Genomic DNA, 21,211 nt, shown 5'->3' on the forward strand with positions numbered 1-21,211 from the left:
TTTTAGAAAGCATTTGAAAGCACTGAAGTCTCATCAGTAAAGAAAGATAATAATCAACATAGCTTTCCACATATGCCCAATGATACAATTTTAACCAAATTATTCCAGTGAGCTGAACAGCTTTCCACATTCCATTGATTTTATTGACTATATTACACCTTATTATGTAGCCTTATAATGCAGTTAAAGTCATTATTGCTGTGCCTGTTACCACCCACAGGTCTTGTACTAACTTTGCATGTGGAACTAGGGCTGTAAGGCTTACGTTTCCTGGGCTTGTCTTGGTTTCCTTGGAGCTTTGTTTTAACTTTTTTAGCTGTTATAGCAACTTGATGATGACAACATGACAATTACCTAACACATTTTAGTTTTGTTTAGCTTTGTATAACTGCGGTGCATAATGCATTAAAAATTTTGATATACATGGCAGTAACTAGTACTTACACTGTGCTGTGCTGAATATAATCTAGCTACCCTGTCATACAGAGCTATTTATGACCTTACATGCTGCAGACAAAAGGAGTACTGATCTGAAGTGACAGCCTGAAAGGTGAATTCAGAATGCCAGGGCTATCAGTAACTCACCAGAGATCAGCTACTGATGGTAACACAAACTTAGGAGCTGGGCAATGTTGCATTCACAGCAAACTCAGTTTGAGTAGTAACAGAAAAGATAAAAATAAAGGTGCCTAACATTTGTGAAACCTAACAGTTGGCCATCTACTGTGCTGTATACCAGTGTATCCTTCTATTAATTGTTTCTCTGAGGAGTAGCTGCCAGTTAGTGTAAACTTTGTTCCTGTTAATGCCCAGGCATTCACCACCTTGACAGCTTCCTGCCAATGCACTATCACTCTGAAGTCAAGGGCACAGCCCTCCTGTTATCTGAGGTACTTTGAACTGGAAAACCACATAGAAACTAATGGTTATGTCTCTGGGCCACAGAGACACTAAGTCAAACTCCATGAGGAGAGTCACAGTTCCCTCCTGGGGCAGACATTTCTATGACTGTAGACATAGCCAGAATAATTTATGAATTTAGGGACTACACTTATTCAAGAATCGCTAAATTTAAAACTTCTTCATGCAAGTTGGCCCTTTTTTATTTCTATACACATTAAACGTAATGCAGTCTGTGTCTCCACTGGAAAATATTAAGGCCACAAATCCGATGGCCTGAAAAATCCTAGTGCCTAGAAAAATCTTTAAAAGTGCCCAAGGAGTGCTACAAATTAATCTATCTCCTCACACAAAAGTGACAATGGGTAGCAGTTAAGATGTGATATGACAGGCAAAGAATCTGTTTTCAACTCTGAGAAGACAGCTACTCACATGGAAGAGCAGTGTAGACTCTGAAATCCTTTCAGAGGAACACGACTTAGCAGTTATTGGGTCACCTTACCTAACAGCTACATCTGTTTATATGATTTCTTTCTCTCTCTTTTTTCTTTCCTTTTTTTTTTTTTTTTTTTGATCTTTATTCCTAAGGTCTTATTTTCTTGCCTTTTCAGTTCAGTGTCTAACTCCCTCCTACTTTATAGTTACTTTTTCAAATAAAAGGACCCTAATTTACACCATTTACTTGCAAATATAAGCACTGAAAATATCTAGAGTGATGTAGAAAAATCCTGGTGTAAATCACAGTAATTTAGAGAAGACTGGAGTTCTACAGTGCAAAGACATTACTGCAAGGGGCACACCCAGCATCACAAAGCAATGATGGTGATCCCCTGTTTTGCCTCCATTTTGAATTAACTCTACAGGAGCTAGAGCTTTGTCCAGGCCAGAGGGAGAGCACTGCTGCTGTAAGGTCTGCCCTAGTTGTTAATAAAGCTGTAATTTTATCTCACAGTAACTATGACCTGGTATATAACAGAGCTATTGCTAAAATGATTCAACACTACCTTGCAAAATAACACATGCTTAGCTAAAAATATTGGTTCTATCATCACAGCTAATAGCACAGCAGGGTTTTGCCAGCATAGCTACTTCCTAGGTCAAAACAGCTGTGCCATCAAAAACTGGTAGCACAGACCTGACTGAATTTGGAATGTCTGTTAGTGAGATAAAATTACAATAGAAACAAAGCTTTTTAACATTTATCATTAGTTGAACACTCTAAAATTAACCTTAGGGGAAAGTAGTTGATCATACAGTAAACTTCAACATGGCTAGTCTCAAAGCTTTCACTTCCAACTAGCCAATGAGATTTATAAAAAAAGAAACTTAATATCTTCGCATTTAAGTAACCTATTTCATTCTGTACACATATTTTATCTGTCCCCTGTGTGTGGATTCTCCTGGAGATCCTGACAGAGATGACTAAAACCAGCAAGAATTTTATCCTCAGGCTACAGTCGGTAATTACAAAAGCTCACACCCCGCTAGGTTCACCTTAGAAACATGTGTCAATTTGAAAGTTTTTTAAATTACCAGTGTAATTTTTTAGGCCAACTTTTCAGCTACGGAAACACCTGACTGTACATTGAAGTGCTTGTAGAATTGACTAAAAGTTTCAGATCTTTACAATATTTCACTCAGTATGTTAAACTTATTTGAGAATTTGCAGCTTTCCAGTACCATAGTCATTAAACGATAAATACTAAAACACACATCAGCAAAATAACTCATTCTGTGGCCAGTACCTTAATTTGAAAACCATTGTCATACCCATGTTTTCCCCCAGTGTAAGTTAAAGAATTTGCATACAACACAAATTTTCAGCTGAACAGACTGTACACCTCCTCTGTTTCACCCAACATTTATGTTGATCCTATGCCAACATTACTTCATTGGCATAAATCAAATTACTGCTGACTTATATGCCATATGAAGTAAGAGTCACTCCCTCTTAACTCTCACTCCATGCAGAGCAAGTTTATGCCATCTGGTTTAGAAGCCTTGTAAGGAACTCATTACGATTCCTATTAGAGATCTTCAAGGATAACAGACTATTATCCTGCTTAGCAGCTGCTAAATGGTACTAATTACCAGCTGTAGACCACTGGTGTTAGATTCTGTGTGTCTAGTGGAGTTCCCAGAGCATGCAGTGCCCAAGGAAGCAAACTTAAACCAGGCAGTATGGAAGAAACTAGGGGCATTAATTATCCATGCCTTTATCAAAAATAGTCGTGTCTGTGGCAGATGAGTGACCAGAACTATGAAGGAATTATGTGGTTCCTGGAATATCTCACCACTTGACATATGGAGCTTAGAAACCACCTTTCACAGAGTGTAATCTGTGACAGTTTACATTGTCAAAATCAGAGCTTCTTCCCTCTTGTTTATGCATCCATTCACATTCCTGCCCTCATCCTTGCATAGAAGTGACCCATGTCACTCTGCCATGAACTGGTATGGAGAGCTAAACCAGCTGAAGGCCAACCTTATGACAGACAGTTTCCACATCATTCATCTCCCTGGCTCTCACTTCCCAAGCTTAAAGATGGGAGAACAAACGGATAGGACAGAACCAGAGCAGGACAGAAGGGAGAGTAACCTCAATTTTAGTTAGTTTTAAACTGTGTTAGAAACACACTTTCTAAGTGTCATTTGGTATTCTTAGGAAACCGTTAAAATCAAGTCAGTTGCTCCAAGATGCCTGTATAGTTCCTCTCCTTTCTTTGCATCAGCTGTGCAACAGGGAGGTGAATTGGTTCAGAGAGGTGACACAGATTTTAGCTGTTGATTTTAGGGGGTGGTGCTCTCTCTCTTGGATCAGTGTGCTAAACCGACTTACTCTGCAGCCACACAATTGCTAAATCTGACACAAAGAGCATGCAGCAAGAATCGCGGTAAGAACAGCATCAAAAAATTATGAATGAAATTTTCTGAATTAGAAAATATAGCACTGGTATAACATCCAGCTGGGATGGTGGGACAGGCCCTGGCTGCCAGGCCCTGTCCAGCTGCCCTAGGGTGGCCTTCACGCTCCCACTGTTCCACACAGCAGGGAGCAGCTGGCCCTCATGGTGCCCTTACAGCATTTACCTGTATTTAATTAAATTTGAACAAACTATCACCTCCAGAAGGATTTCCAGTCCCTTATACACTTCCACAGGTTTCACGGGAGAAGAATCAAGTCTCTACTGTACCACCCTGGACACCTAGAATGTCCACAAAATTAAGGTTTTCTGACTAAAACCCCTTTTATTTATATAGGTCATTTTTAGCACATAATAATTTGTGTGCTGTGAAACATTTTCTGGTTGAAATACATCCTGCTGTATCGTAAATCTTAAACTATCAACACACTTCAGACTACTGATACCAGCATCCTTTTCTGGACATCTCAGAGATGGTCAAGAGATGTAAAAAGAGTCCTGTGCACACATGAAGTTATTCCCCTCTTCACTTCTACAGAGTTTTAAAACACATGGAGACAAGTCAGATTTTGGAGTATTATTGTCACACATTTTTCAGCAATATCAGCATTCAGAGTCCTTTAGTTGGCAAAAACCAACGGAGAATAACATCTTAAACTTCTTAATGGTTCTCTTCTACTTGACAATGCAAACCCACACCTCTCCATTTCTTTTTTTTATCCTAATACAACATATAAGGTTTCAAAGGCTAATGAGTCCTTACACATATGAGACACATCTTCCTGTTGGAGGTGATGGAATACAGGATCTGCTTTCCTTGTCAACTCAAGGATAGAATCACCTCACAGAGAGGTATTCAGAAAATTGAGCTTCTGGAGAAGCAGTGTGGAGCTCCTCCTACTCTGCTAAGCAAATGTGGCTGAGAAACTGACTTGCGAGGTCTGGAGAGATTACCTGTCTGCGCAAACAGCCATGATCAGTGCGGGAAAGCAGGATATGGGATCCAGTCACATCTCCCATATAAACATGAATATAAAAAGCACGCCTGCTGCATGAATACTTCAGCTTGGGTAAGCTCTTCAAATATTACCTTACACTCCTATTCAGCACTTATTGCATTGATTGCAACATGCTGGTTACCAAGTCCTCCTAATGCCTGTGCATTACAAATAACAAATACGAATGTTTTCGCATATTGGTTAGTTATAAGAAGTCTTCATTAAAAATAACTATGTCTGTTTTCTGCAATGTTCTACATTCTGCCTGTGCACCTAGCTCAAAGATGTTTACATTCCTCATTACTTGTCTTCCAAAATTTGATTTGGCTGAATTGCTGCATGCTTGAAATGTATTATACTTTTCCTAGTGGTAATCCAAGCAGTTTATATCTGCTGGTCTCTAAATCTTCTTCATTCTTTTCTGATTTTACATCTCTTTCCAACCAAAGCACGGGGAGATAAAGGGTCTGACAGTTATAGCTAGAGCTTCTCTCACATACTGGCTCCCGAACTCCCCATCTGCAAGGAATTCTTTCATACTTGGCAGAGGACAGACTTGACATATTTTACAATATAACACAACAACTTTTGTAACCTTTATCCGTTTCTGACAAGGGGGCCCAAATACTAATTTTCACACTTGCCTGCTGTGTACTCTTTGCACAGACTACGCATCTTCTGTCAATAGTGACTACAACAATGGTGCAACCAAAAGGCAACTGTTAAGTTGCCTAACGACACTAATAAGGGTCTTATCTCAACTAAATTTGTTTTAATACATACTGAAATACTTATTAGTCTCCCTGATGGGTGGCCTGGATATCCACCAAGGAGAATAAATCACCCACAGTCAGGTCCAGACAGGAGTCATTATTTACTCCATTCAGTGTTGCTCTGACTGTGCAAGTGCAGCCCTCTGAAAATCATCCTGTTTCCACGCCCTCTTATCCCACAGCTGTTACTGGATGCTTCCATATTCAGTGTATTCTGGCTAGCACCTTCATTTCCCACACCAGTTACAGCAACCACCACCTCTATCAATATGCTGAAAATTAAAAGCAATTGAAAAATCAGCAATAAACACATCATCACCCCAAGAACAACAGATCACATGTACAAAGCCATCATGGAAGGAAAGAGATATCAAACTTGAAACCTCTGACTAACACTTTCTTAAACCACTTCAGAATAAGAAAAGGAAAACATCTCCATGTACCTGCTTTGAGGTAAGGCTGCCAGACTTGGGCAGTTGAAGATTGCAGCAATGTAGACTTGACTTGTTTCAATGTTCAATATTTGAAATGAAAAAAACATACAGGGACACAGAAGACTGAAATGATGGATTTATAATGGTTCATTTAAAAGAGACAAACTTGAAGCACAAACAGTTCTGCATTCAATATCACCAAGCTTACAGATGGCTAAATCTACACACCAATCTTACGTAAAGTGAACTTACATGGGATTAGTAGTGAAGCCTTTGAGGACCTGGGGAACCTAGAAGGTGATATATGAGAAACAGACCCTTTGCCTCCTATTTTAATAATCAACATCTCTTCTTTGATCCCGGTGAGCCACTAGAAGGGCCAGATATTACTCCAAAGCCAGGGCAACCAGCACAAAACCAGCACAAACCATATTTTACTTTACTTATGTTTTACTTATGGTTTTACAGGTATGGATTGCCACAGTGTGAACTGCAGTTTTGGCCAGCATGGAGAAGGCAAAATTACACTCACACAGTACCTGGTATATAGCTTTTTTTATAGCTTACAGAAAGCAAAAGCCTGACATACAAGTTGATGGTTTAATTTCATTTTGAAGTAGAATTATCAGTTGCTCTCAACAGGAACTTCTCTGCTTTGCTTAGTCTGCTCTTGCACAAAAATAAGAGCTGCATTAGTTCAATGCCCTAGTTGTCTCATTCCTCTGCAAAATTCAGCATCATACTGGACTACAGACCTCCTGAGGTCCTCTCTAGCCTGACCAATCTTACAACTCTATGAATTCAACAGTACTGATGTCAACAACAGTTAGGAGCAACCAACATCACATTACCTGACAGAAGTTCTCAATTCTGACCAATACCAATGAATCCATGTCCATATGGAGCCACAGCACAGGTCTGGGCTGCAGTGATGAGCTACCACTACAGAGCCTCAAACTTCCCAAGTGATATAAAATTCCACACATTCTCATTTGCTCAAATGACACACCTGACATGAATCCGGTACATAAAGCTGATAAATCAAGGAGAAGCCAGGGAAAACCCCACGCTCCAAGTGCCTAAGTTACCAACAGAGATAGGGACTAAACCAGGAGAGCCTGCATGTATAGAACCAAAACCACATATACAGAGTGGGATAAAAAAGGAATTCCCATGTGAAAATCAGAAGAAGTACATATATTTGGGCTTTACATCTGCCTTTTTCTGTCCAACTTGTATAGTTCTAAATATTTGATCCACAGGATTTTTAGGGAGGGGCTTAAAGGCAAAAGAAGACCAACGTTCATCCTGTATAGGAACTGATAAACCAGACGAGTTCAGATGGTTTTTATTAAAAGGATTGGTAGTTGGTACCCTATTACAGGATGTCCCTTAGCAGACTAAGAAACAAAGCAGCAGTTCAAATTTCACACAGATACTTCCAGCTGTAAGAACACTTCAAGTAATATTTTCTATACTGTCAATGGGTAAATGTGGAAGTCTAGAAAAAACTGCCACTGTATGTCAGCAATAGTTGTGATAGCGAAAATCTGGAGCACAGACCCTAGCTCAAGGATTTAGTGCTGTAGCTGTCATGCTTGCCTTTTGAGTCTAAATGTAATCAAAACCCTAAACACTGGATGGTGTGAGAAATTACCGCCCATAACCATCTCATTGCCCTGTAAAATGACAGTGTGTGTATTGCTTCAAGGTCACATACACACTGCATTGTACTAATCAGAAAGAAACAGTAAGAAAGCATTACGTGGCTCCAGGCTGACTGTCTGAATTCTACCTTGAACCTTTTGCATATCCTTAAAATCCTTGTTTAAAGCTGGACATTCAGAAATATTGTGAATTTCACCTTAACTACTCACATTCCCACCTTCATTCTTAGATGCAATTCACACAGAAACACAAGCTAAATTATCCATTCCCTTAGATTCATTGATTGTATTTTTGCAACCTTCAGTTCCTCCACTGTAATAGCCTATTACTACGATGGCTGCAATTAACAATAATCAAGAAGAATCAGCTGCGTTTACATTAGGCCATACAACTTATTTCTTTATATTATAGCTATAGAGTTTGTTCACTGTCAGCACGAATTGCAAAAGGTTTTAACAGCTAAAAACCTTGCAGATCGAGTTAAGATGTGTACTGAAAAAAATAATCCTCCAAAGTATGTCACAGAGAATAGAAAGATGACTGAAATAATAAGCAGTATATATACTTTGTGGATAGAACTTGTATCGAGGAAGAAAAACTAGGCAGTATATAAATAAACCTGTTTCTTTCTCGCATGTAATTGTGTTTTTACATGGAAAGGTACTATGATTCAGACAGAAGGAAATAATCATAGAATATGGTGAGTTGGAAGGGACCTATCAGGATCAAGTCCAACTCCTGGCCCTGCATGGGACACTCCAAGAATCACACCATGTGCCTGAGAGCATTGTCCAAATGCTTTTTGAACTCAGACAGGCTTAGTGCTGAACAACTGTTCTTCTCAATCTGTCAGTTAATATGACAGTCATAAAATAAAGTCTGTATGTTGCAAGATCCCAAAATAAGGTCTTTTCCCAGTCTTATGCTTAAGTATTCCATTTTGTATTATTTTATTTCTCCAGTGTAGCAATTTAAGAGTATACCCTGATGGAAAAAGGCTTCTAAAGTTGAATTGAAAAAATGAAAACATTTTTAAGGAATTATTAGAAGTGCAGTTTATTTTTTGTAAAGAACTGTATTATTGCTTTAAAGGTTTGCTTGTAAAAAAAAGTGGAAAAGCCACAAAAGGTTATTAACTATTGATTACTGTAGTTTCCCAGCTTTATTTCCATCATAGAGTAATCTGTGATTTAAATGAAAACATTTTAAAGTAAGTGATATTGAAAGATGGATACAAAAAAGTTGCCCCTTTGTACTGAAATATTATTGGAAATCCATCTGAAGCACAATAATTATGCTGGAGAAGAAATCAACAGCCAATCACATAGAAAATTTTCTATTCTTGCTCTCTTTTTATTTCACAAGTATAGACAAGGGTCTTCTGCCATCATAGCAAATTTCTTTTTTAATCAGTGTGACTTATAACAATATCCAGGGAATGTCAGCCGTACCTGCTACTCAGTGGATGCACGGATGCATGGTCTTTCACGGAGCAAATAGGTGTCTGATTGCTACCAATTTATAGCCTTGCATCCCACTGTGGATCCCCTTTGAAATGAATAGGAAGAATGCCAGGTGTCAATTTGTTGGTCGCTAATGGCTTAATGACCCTTTATTGGCATGACAGCAAATTTGTGACTGATTAGTCCTTGTGTGTCTTGATGCTTTTGGGTGCCAGAAAAACATTTTACTATTAAGTGTAAAGGAAGGTCTTGTGGAGAAAAACACCAACATGGAAATATAAATGAGCTTGATAGGTTTAAAATAATAATAATACACAAAGAACAGATATATGTCTATAAAGATTATCTGTTTCAGACCAGATCACGCTGTTAAAAAGCTGGATTCTTGTTTAGGGGCAACGGTCTTCTAAATATTTTTTCTTGACATTTTAGTTTGTGAAAGCATTTTGAATAATATTCTGATCATGCAAAGTCACGAATAATTTACTTACTGACTTGTCCCACTGCCAAAAAGCTTTATATCATAGTTTACCAAACTAAATAGTTGAGAATGTTGAAAATATGTTAAAAAGTAAATAATTTTTTTTAAATATGTGTGTTTTTACAAAGGTTCCCTCATAAATGCTATACTTTACACTTCTAATTGAATCAACATTTAAAACTACGATTTCTAGTTAACCAGCATGGTTTTGTTTGGATATACAGGGTTAAAGTTCAAGAATGGAAAGCAAGCAATTCAGTGCCTACATTTTAGAAATCTGTGATTCAGACAAAAATCCAGGAGTTGAATTTCCACAAACTCTCTATATCAGTAAGAAAAAGGCATGTTTTTCAGAGAGCAACAAATCCTTCAGGGTGAACTTTGAGACACCCAAAACCACCAAATAGGAATCACGAAGTTCAAACACATATCTCAAGTATTTATTCAGAGCTTAAGCATGTGAAACAGGACTGCAAATAGTCTAGAATATATTCCTGTTTCAAAACACAGCAGCAGGGAAGATGATAGCACTGAGGTTTTTGTACAACAGTTTACTATTCAGTCAACTTTCTGCAGTTACCATACTGCAAACAAGACCATCTAGATTCTGTTTGCTTCTCCGGCCCCTTCCCCAGGAGAAAGCCATGCCAGGCTGGACACTGCTTGGGATACTTGAGGTGTGAGGACAGCAGAGGAAAGAAGAGGCAGTGGGAGAGAGAAATGCACAGAATGGCTCTCAAAGCAACCCACAGGCACAACCTATGGGCTAGCAAAAATGGGGGGCTGACAGCTCCAATCTCAGCTTCGTGGAGAAAAGGAAGAAGGTATAACTGCACTTGAACATAAGACAGATAAATTGCATTTGGTGTGAATCCGCCTAGTCAGAGAGACCCAAAATAGAGGGAGGCTTTGTCTTTAGTTCCCTGCTTGGTACAGCAGAGGATAACTGTTCAAATCAAGGTAGTTCTGGGCATGTGGAGAGACAAAAACAGCAGCTGAAACAAACCAGGGAGATTTCCGGGCTAAGAAAAAAGTGGCCATGGAGCAGAGGCACTCCTGTGGTTAGACAGTCTACAGGTAGAACAAAAGGCCTAGATAAAACCTACAGCCTGGAGCTTATCCTTCACTTTTTTTACATGTCATACCTTTTTCTGTGAGTTTTACTTTTTCCAATTAAATAAGTGTTGTATATTAGGAATCACACATATTTTTATCAACAAGAAATAGTTTCATATCCAGTTCCCATATCAGCTTTACCAAATTACAAAAAATGTAAACACATGGACCAAAAGCACATATGGAATCCTGCAGGAATTCAAATGTATTCAAATTTTATCTCCCTGTGATTTTATGATTGCTTTTGAAATGGGCTGCTTTAATTACTTAACATCTGTTACCCAATAACTAAAGGCAGTGTGTTTCCCTGTGCCATAACAAAGAAGATGCCTTAAGTTGCTGAATTCAGCACACATGAAGCCAAACAAAGTTAACAACCACGCTGAACCTATAGGAAGATTTGCCCTCGTTTAAAATGTGTCTCTACCTTCTGGGCCTTTGAAACACTTCTTTATCAATGGGTAGATTGAGATGGTTATCTGATGCTTCATTTTCCTGTACACAGGGCTGATTAAATCACTAAGCAACATGTTGGACAGTCAGCTGTGTTAGTGTCTTCCAAAGTTACAGACATGAGTTCCCAGTCCACAATGCATGAATTTGTCTTGCGAATGCATTAATTTACAGTGTATACTTTTCTTTTTTTCCAAAAGCCCCAATTCAGCAAAATTTTTGTGTACTTCATGAATTTCATATGCTCTGAACTGTCTCCTGACTTCACTATTTAGTGTCTAGTGTTCATCTCTCTAAGGACTGGACAATAAATATTAAATGGTATAAATTATCATACATGTGTATTGTGATTTCCTGTACAATAGTTCATAGTAAATCAATATTTGCCAACAGTCACTTCTAGATTACTGTCTAATGTACAGTTTTCTCCTCTGATTCAAAGGAACCTAGCTGTAAAATCCAAAATAGCTCTGTATGGGGAAGCCTCCCTATTATTACATGCATAATGAATCTCATATACTTTCCCAGTAGAAAAAAAAAAAGATTTTAATGACATTTAGAGTGAGAGTAAATAGTAATCCGAAATTAAAATATATTAAATAATTATAGCACAATCCTGAAACAAAGCACTATAAAATCTGAGAAATCTACTTTTTGGTTTAAATTTTAAAAGGACTGAGCATGCTAAAGTAAGGAAATACAGAGAATGTAATCCCTCAAATACATTGTAGCTGCCCAGTAGCTCTGTGTCCAATGTTCTTGATCATACTGTGTTTTAAATTCCTCAAACTAAGATTAGATTAAATTGACTTTTTTTTGTCCCTCCTCAAGATGTCACTACGCAGCACCTTACTTATCAGTGTAATTTGTCTCATTTCCTAGTAATATTAGTTTAATTTTTTTAATTTGGGAGCTTTCTTTTGTCACGAAGGTTACGTAAGCATACTAAACACACTACAACTGTGTGTGTGTGTATAAATATCACATGCATTTAATATTTCTCATTTATTATTATTTATTATTATTATTCATAATAATTATGAATTATAATTTTAGCCCTGCCTCTTCAGAAGGCTGTAGCTGTGACAGACAGTACACAAAAGAAATGCTAATTAAAGTACCTCTGGGAGGAGGATGGAATGAAAGAAGGTGATATTAAATATTAATCATAGGAAACAAGGCAGTAAGATTTTTAAAGGTGGAAGTGAACAGTGGAGTGGGTTATTGTAATTTGAGAAGGCACAGAGGATTAATCCGAACTTTCATACAGAGATCCTTCTTTTTTCCAGTGTCACCTTCTTTTAAATCAAGATGTGCTTTTTTTGCCTAATTTAAGGAAACTCCAGCTATACGACAAAGGCTCAGCTTGAGAGATTTAATGCTACACCTGTTTTTCATCTCTTTCCTAAATATTAAGCATAAAAACATTGTTTATAACTTTGTCTTTCTACAAATCTCTTCTATTACTGAAATTCTGTCTTTAGTAAACATATTCGTTCATCTTTCTGTCCCATCTAGTAGCAAGTATGCCTCTGAACTACTGATACACAAAAAAGCAATCCTCATGCAAGGCTTTGAGGAATTTTTATAACAAGGTATTGTCATGCTCAGAGCCTTGTTTTCTAATGACTTGTCCCTGCACATGCAATAGGCAAAAATCAGGAAAGCTGCCTACAATCAGTTTGAGAAGAAGAAGTATCATCAAACACCTAAAAAGGTAGACTGAAAGTCAGAATCCCAACAGGAGACAGGCTACCTGAATATATTCCCATTCTTCTTAATTATAAAAGTGTTTGCAATGAACAGTCTATGTTACACATTCCCAGTAATCATTCTTCAGCCCCTTTCTCCAGTTTCCTGCTGCCTGACAACAGGTGCACGTAATGGAACCCTACGTTCACAAACCTGTCACTACTGCCCATGTCCTGGTTCTTCCAGCTTTTAAAAAGACTGCTGGCAACAGTTAAACTTCACTAAGTTTGCCCCAACATGTTTGCCAGACGCAGTTAGTACAACTCAGTGTTCTCCAGAACATTTTGTGTGTAACCAACCAAGATGTTTGTACTGAAAAAAAGGACAGAAAAGCATAAGCAAGCCTAATGTAATAAGATGCAAAAATAAGAAGTCAGTTGGTAGATTTGGAAACAGTAAAGAAATAATTAAAAGTCTGCTTTACTTCAGCTCAGTTTCAGCCTCAGTTTTCTATTTCACACTATTTTATCCTTTTTTTCTATGAATAGGAATGATCACTATAACATCTTTGACACATTCTCCTATTGAAAGCTGATGGTCAGCTCATCTGCCACCTCAGATTAAAGATAAATCCTTCTTCTGAATACATTTTGGTTTCTCTTCCCCTGAGCCCTTTTTATAGCCCAAAGTTGTTAAGATGCAAATTACAGTTCAGCACCAGCCCCACCTTTATGCTCACTTACACACTCTGTTAATTAATTAAACTGAAATTTATCATAACACTGTACATTATACAGTGCTCATTAAAATAACTAATAACACTAAAACCTTCCATTATATTGATTATTCCAACCCTCTCAAATATCATGATAATACCAATCTCACAATAATATCACATCTTTCTAATAGCTAGAGATACTGACATCATGGGAAGGGAGGCAAGACAGGATCCCTGTTTTTTCCCCTGCAGCTGCTCTGCAGCCAATATGCTGGGGCTAGGACCAGTCCTGGGAGGCTTCCCCCGGAAGTGAATATCGCAGCAGAAGTAGGATATTGGTATGTTCTGCTTTATAAATCATCTTCTCCCGGTACCCCCTGGTGAGAGAAGAGAGATTAAGGCTGTCCCCAGCCACCCCATCTCAGCATCCTACTGAGAATGGGAAAAGGTCACACCAGCAGCCCTGCAGGGTTAGGAAGAAGCTCTGGCAGAGTTGAGGAGGGCTGAGTAAAACAGGGAGTCAGGGTCAACTTCGGGAAAGGACCAAGAATCCTTATTACAGACATTATGCTAACACACTGGTATTGCTGCTATTTAGAATCACAATGCTGCCACAGAATCAGCATATTGCCCATCAGAGGGATGAAATGGGCTTTAAATAGGTTTAGGAAATCTGCATTTCCCTTTTGTAATGCTGATTTTCACAGGAGTAACTCTTTTGTGGCAAGACTGAGTTTGATGTCTCTCTGGACTTTCTACCCTGAACTACCATGACCTGCCAACAGGACAGACCTTGTAGTATATATCATGTTTACATTACAACTTCAGAATTTTTATAACAAAATACACTACATATAAATAATTTCTGAACGTCCTATATTTTCAATAATGCTGCAGGATGACTGAAAGAGTGGGCTACCTAATATACCAAAAGATGACAGAAACTAAAGACAGTGCTTTAGCTTCCCCTGTGTTGGATTTCAGGTACAGGACTGTCACAATTACTTTTAGCTACTATTTTCGTTATAGCAAGCTTATCAGTTTACGCTCAAAAAATCACCTCTTTCAAAGCAGCTATTGTTTCCCATTGTTGTGAGTGCCAAGAACTCCATCATTGCTTCAGGAAGGATGCATATCCCTTATCCTCAAGAGGCCAAAATACCAAGATCCATTCGACTGCCTTGTATTTGAAGCAGAAACTCGGCCTGAGATTCACTCAGTTTATTTCCTGATTGCTCAGTTCATTTCCTAATTGCTTGTAAATGAGTCTCAGCTGATGTGCAGGCTCAGCAAATACCAGAGAATGCATATCAGAGAAGATCTGAGTCCACTAATGCAACGTGGAGGTGCAAGCATGTCTATGTCACAGTGGGGAAGAATGGGATGCAGAAGATGGCTTGGCTACATCTCCCACTTTGCAGTACAATTATGTGACTAGTATCAGCAGGACAAATGTCTTGCTGTCTGTTATTATTAGGGATTTATCATCTCACAAGAAGAAAGGCATATAGGATTTAAGGGAAAATGAACTACAACTATTCCCTTGCTAGCAGTGGAGATGTACAAAATTAGTGTCAGAAAACAGATTCACTTATTCATCAGTTTCTGCTTCTATATATGTCATCATTGAGAATGATAGCTGCAATGTTCACTATTAGTAGTGTGGGTGAATGTAGCCCACCAACTGCACCAAAAACATTGATTTAAATGAGAGAAATTGCAGGAAGCTGCAAGGAGAAAGAGAAGGAGGATTCCTCTTCCATCTCCCTGGGTCAGATAAAATACTAAATAATAGGAATAATAAGTAAAAAATATAATTAATAATTTAAAATGCCTACAAAAAGAGCAAAGATACAATATTTCACTATTTTTAACTTTTTGAGAAATATAATGAACATATATTTAATTTCTGAATTTGAGACAAAGCAGTTCACTGAGAAAAATTTCTAAAAGCCCATTCTAAAATTAATTTTAATGCAAACTCCTGATCACACCTATTAGTAGGCAGTATCAGCAACACGTTTTGTGCACAGTAGCAGCTGCTACAGTAATTGTCCGGAAGGTATATTACATTTTTCATTAATGACAAAGACAATGAATTTGTAAGAGTGAAATTCTGAACAGACTCAGGTGCAAAACGTCTCTGCACTAGACACATTATAAATTCATCTGTATTCATGTTATCTAATTTATCTCACCTACCAAACCAGACTACTACTCACCATTTCAAAATGTGCTGTCCAGTCTACATAGTTTATGACACAGAAGAAATGAACCCCTGGACTTCACTTGGGAAGATACTTCTATCCTGTTCTAATGTTGTGTCCTATTTCCACTTTCTATACTACGGTTTTTTGCATTTCCTTCACAGAGCTGTAAAACACCCCTCTTAACTGTCTTTTACACCTATAAAATGAGTGTTCTTTCTTGCTGAAAGTTGCATGCAAATCTGTTTGGACGTGAACATTGTATAACTCTCATAGTTCTTCATCTCCGTTTTGATCACTCTCTACAAATCCTCCTGGGTTTGTTGGTCTTCCATGATCTTCATGCAAAGTATCCACATTTTCTACTTAATCAGTTTGTGTTAGTGACATAGATTTTTTATAATCAGACCCCCAAACAAGTAAAACTTCTCCAGGACTCATTAAAAAACAGGATTCTGCTTAACAGTCTCAGAGGAGCGAAACAGTCAGACTTGGGAAGTGTTTCAATTTAAAGATGGAGGAAGCACATAGTTGTTGGTAAAGTGTGTGAAAGCCCAAGATTTGTAAACATTTCCTAAGTATATCTAAAAATTGAAGAAAATAGTCCCAGCTTCAATTCTTTGTTGAAAAACCTACTCCTTCATAATTCTGTTGTTCTATACACTCTTGCAAGGGTAAAACTAGAAGAAAACTGTATTTTAGCCCTGAGATATTCAGTTTTATTTTACAAAAACCCCACACCCTAAAAGCTGTGAAGCCTAGGGACTTATACACACTTTGAACCCAAGGGCCACAAAAACATTCACAGTTCCATCACAAAATTGACTCCATCTATGTGTATCCAGTTATTTAATTTAAAGTATCCAGATTGCACAGTCCTCTTCTTGGACACCACAGTCTGTCTGTACATCCCGAATGGCAGGATCAGGCTTATTCACAATCAGATAAGTTATGGTATACCTTGAGTGGAATTCTCTCTTCAAAACCATTGCACTTCAAACTCACAAAATTAACTGCTCACAAGGAAAGGTGCTGCCTGATAGAATTTAATCAACTACAGCTATTTGAGTACTGAATATGCTGTACCACACCTTTACACTTACCATTAGATATCTCACTATTAACCAAATGTCCAGACTGAAAATCATACTATTTCTAAAACTAAAGACATTGGAACTGCATTAAAATACCCCGTTGAGTAAACAAAACTGAATTTTTGAAAATTTTCTAATTTCTCATCTTGATTGCTTTTCATATTTATTCCAAAATACAAAACATTCAGATCAGCCCAGATCCCATTAGGGATCTGGGATAACAACTTATCTTCATATAGTAAAAGAGATTTTATTCTAAGTTATTACATTGTTTTTTCTAAATCATCTTAAGTACCTCTCTGCTACTTAATTGCACTGAATTACCTTTTAAAAAATGTTTATTCAATGCCCAGCTTTTCCAAAGAGAAGCATTTTAAAAATACTTATTACTGAATTGGCTTCTCTGTATTCAAACTGAGCATATTTTGCAATGCTGTTGATTCCTGAGCACACTGTGAAATACTACTAAATAGACAAGGAAAACAGGGGGTGACAAAAGCTCAACTTCCCCAGCTATACCTGTTTCAGTGGGATTACTTTAGGCTATGTCTAAAAAAAAACTCATTACTGTTTTTAAGCATTAGGTGTACTTCTAGACCACATCTTCCAGTCCAGTTTTCCCTGAAAGGAATCTACTTTATATGCTCCATAAAACAAGACCAAACACAGTAACTGGATGTGATGTTCTCTACAAAACCATAGGTCTAATTTGAACAGAAATTCTAACGTACATATATTCACTAAAGAGTCATGGTTGGATGTTCCATTCAACAACATTGGTAGGAAAGCACTTTTCATGTCTATGAGTTTCAACTTTTGTTTTTAATTTTTGTTTTTATTGGTTTACATGATAATAGTTCTTAATATAGCATTTTTCACCTCAAAGCAAACAGGCTCTGGGAACATTTGTCTAAAAACACAGTAGACAGGTACTCGCAGGTCCCCAAACTGCTTAAAGACAACAATCACAATTTTCATAGTCCTTGGAAAGTACCACAAATTCATGACAGCACTGTTACTGCTATTGGGTTATCTGCAGGCTATTTGCTTCTGGCGACCTATTTTATTTGTTTCAAGTGCAGGACACTATTCCTGTTTTTCCCTCACCTTACTGTCCTCTGCCTGAGGTATCTTCCCTTTATGCTCATGCTTCAGTCTCAGCAGTTGCTGAACTTCATATTCTGATTCAGGAGGCCTCAAGGCTAAGTATATGCAACATAAAAGACTGTTGATGCCCCACCACCACTGCAATAAGCAAACTACATTTCTTCAGTGTATATGTCAAAAATAGCCTCAAGTATCCGACTTTTACAGAATGCTAGAAGTCATATCTGGTATTCTGTTTGGTTTTTAGAGAACATTAGGAGCTACAGAAACATGGAGGAAGAATATTTTCACTTATCATCCCTGTACACACTAGGAGAGTGAAATAAAAGGTTGTGAATTTTATTTGTAACTTAGTTATAAATGATGCTCTGGGCACTCACTTGAAAAGAAGAGCTTTTTGACTGATTTCCTGTTAAGATCTAAACATGCAGGGCTACACCCCAGTGACAGTCAGAACAAATGTATAAATAAATGAAGATTCAGGAGTGAACTCAATATGAGTCATCAGTGCCCTGGGAGTCAGGAGGGCCAACCGTATCCTGGGGGGCATCAGGCACAGCATTACCAGCTGGCCAAGGGAGGAGATGGTCCCACTCTTCTCTGCACTGGTGCGACCTCACCTTAAATATTGTGTGCAGTTTTGGGCACCTCAATACAAGAAAGACATTAAGCTATTAGAGAGAACCTAATTTTCAAAGTAACTTGTGTTAAATTCTATAGCCATAGGTAGGTATATAAGAGGCCACACATAATCACAGAATTATAGTCCTTACTTGGTTTTAAATATATTAGTTTATACATATATTAACCTCAAAATAAATTAATTAGGTTTCTGAAGGTTTATTCTCTGCACCTCATTCATTTCAGTAACAAGCTACAATGTCGTATGCAATACATGCCTGCATATTCTATTGAGGCAATCACTTTATGATTACTATCATGTAAAATTGTATTTTACCTAAAGACAGGTGAGTAGAACAAGGGAGCTTTTCCTCTGAAACTTTTTCTGTACAAAAGAAGAAAAACACTTCAACATTACTACATACCTTCTTTATCATCGTGACGTATGATCGCATCCTGTATCATATCAGTAAGATTAAAACGAACTCGATGATTCTTTCCATGTTTCAGTTTTTTCACATAGCCCTCCCGTTTCTGGAAAGCTTTTTCTCGTTCATAATATGCCTTTATTTGGTCGCAGCGCATCCGCTTCACCAGCCGCTGCCGCTGGCCAAGAGGGAGGGATTCCAGCAAGCACTGCTCAATTTCCATCTCATGGGTCCGAAAAACATTACATAGCTGGAAACAGCCTGTAAGAAATTGAAGGCAGACAAATCTAGATCATGCTTTCAAATGTGCCATGAAACCTCCACCAATTATTTTGTTGTTCTAACTATGTATAAGTCTACCACGTGAGCTCCACATAGAGAGCATATGTCATTGTCATTTACTTTTTGAAAACAACATATAATTAATCCCATTACATCACTGATGCATTTTTTTAAAAGCTACCTCAGTTTATGTGAACTGGTATGATGGAAGTCTTCCATCATCCCCATATCACCATTGGCCAATCAGAGCTCAAATCAGTCCAGCAGTTTAGTTACCCAGGTAGCCTCATCTCCTCGGACGGTAAGATTGACGGAGAGATAGACAACAGGTTAGCAAAGGCATATAGTGCCTTCGGAAAGCTTCATAAAAGAGTTTGGTGAAATAAACACTTGAAGAAAAGTACAAAGATCAGCATTTACAGAGCCATAGTACTGTCTACTCTCTTACAGAGATCTGAATCATGGGTCATCTACCGCCACCACCTGCGACTCCTAGAACGCTTCCATCAATGCTGCCTCTGTACAATCCTAAAAATCCACTGATCAGATTATGTGACTAACACGTCTGTTCTAGAACAAGCAGCAATCACAAGTATTGAGGCCATGTTGCTGAGAACACAGCTGCGTTGGGCAGGGCATGTCTCAAGGATGAAGGACCACCACCTCCCTAAGACCTTGCTCTATGGTGAACTTACCACCAGCTGCCGCACAAGAGGAGCCCCGAAGAGAAGACTCCCTGAAACAACATCTCAGCCTTGGCTATATTGATCAACATAACTGGTCTACTCTGGCCTCCAATCAGGAGGTCTGGAGACACACCATCTATAACGCTGCTGATGCCTTTGAGAAAGCACGCAGGATCACTCTTGAGGAGAAAAGACAACGCAGAAAGAATCGTGTCTTGCAGAATATACCACCTAAGGAGTCTTTCTGCTGTGCCTTTTGCAACTGGACATGCCTATCTTGTATTGGCCTTAATAGCCACCAGCGCACTTGTAACACATGGGTAGAGCCCTTCCCAAATCTTCGTTCACAAAGCCTAGCCATGATGACCTCAGTTTATGTGAACAAATGTGAATAGAAAGTGGTCTAAAAATTCAAATGTGAGATGGGCAAAATATCTAAATATTTCAACAAATTCAAGTAGCTCACATTTGCTTACAAACAAGAAACTATTATGAAGAGAAATGCCAGACTGATGCCCATGGTCCTTTTTTATTAATTTTCATCTTGCTTTCAGTTGGTAAATCCCTGTATTCAGTGAGAAGAAAAACCATCATATCATAATTACAAAGAGTTCATTAGCGTGCATTGGGTACTCAGGCAACTATCAAAAATATCAAAGTAATTTCAGATTCCTAACTATGTGTATATCTTTTTTTTTTAAAATTTTAAAAATTTTCACTGTATAGAGTTTTCAAAATTGATTCTTCTATTGAAACTGCCAGATACAGAAATCTTCATGTGGAAACTGATCACAAATGTGTCTTTGAATCAGTTATTCCTAATATTCATAGCTTTACCTTTAAGTCAGATTCCTCATTTGCTGTTACCATTAAATTGCAATAACAGGTTACCATGACATTGCAATAAAACTGATGTTCTTTTGCAATATGTTCTCTTTTCCACTGAGACTGAAGACTTTAGGAGACTACATGCTGCTAGTTGCTTTTCAGGGGACTGTTATGTTACAAAAGGAGTCTAGCGGACTGTCAGATAATTTTATTGCCGAAGTCCTTGAATATGAACCCACATCTATCAACGACATGCCCACCAACCTACCCTAAGACCTTTTGATGTGGTGGCTAAGGACAACCCAATCACTTCTGATTCTCATGTTCTACTTTATATG

At 38.0% G+C, this 21,211-nt stretch overlaps 1 protein-coding gene across 4 annotated transcripts in view; it reads right to left on the reverse strand.

Moving 5' to 3' along the window:
- Nucleotides 1-21,211, reverse strand: part of MYO16 (myosin XVI) — a 361,410-nt gene that overhangs the window by 244,448 nt on the left and 95,751 nt on the right. For all 4 annotated transcript variants that reach the window (XM_027743477.2, XM_027743481.2, XM_027743479.2 and 1 more), the window contains exon 2: nt 19,075-19,338. In XM_027743477.2, coding sequence (XP_027599278.2) covers nt 19,075-19,338 — 264 coding nt within the window. The remainder of the gene's footprint in view (nt 1-19,074; nt 19,339-21,211) is intronic.

This window comes from Pipra filicauda, unplaced genomic scaffold (assembly GCF_003945595.2).
Source record: "Pipra filicauda isolate LSUMZ 115617 unplaced genomic scaffold, ASM394559v2 scaffold115_size4368891_pilon, whole genome shotgun sequence".
In the NCBI taxonomy this organism is placed as follows: domain Eukaryota; kingdom Metazoa; phylum Chordata; class Aves; order Passeriformes; family Pipridae; genus Pipra; species Pipra filicauda.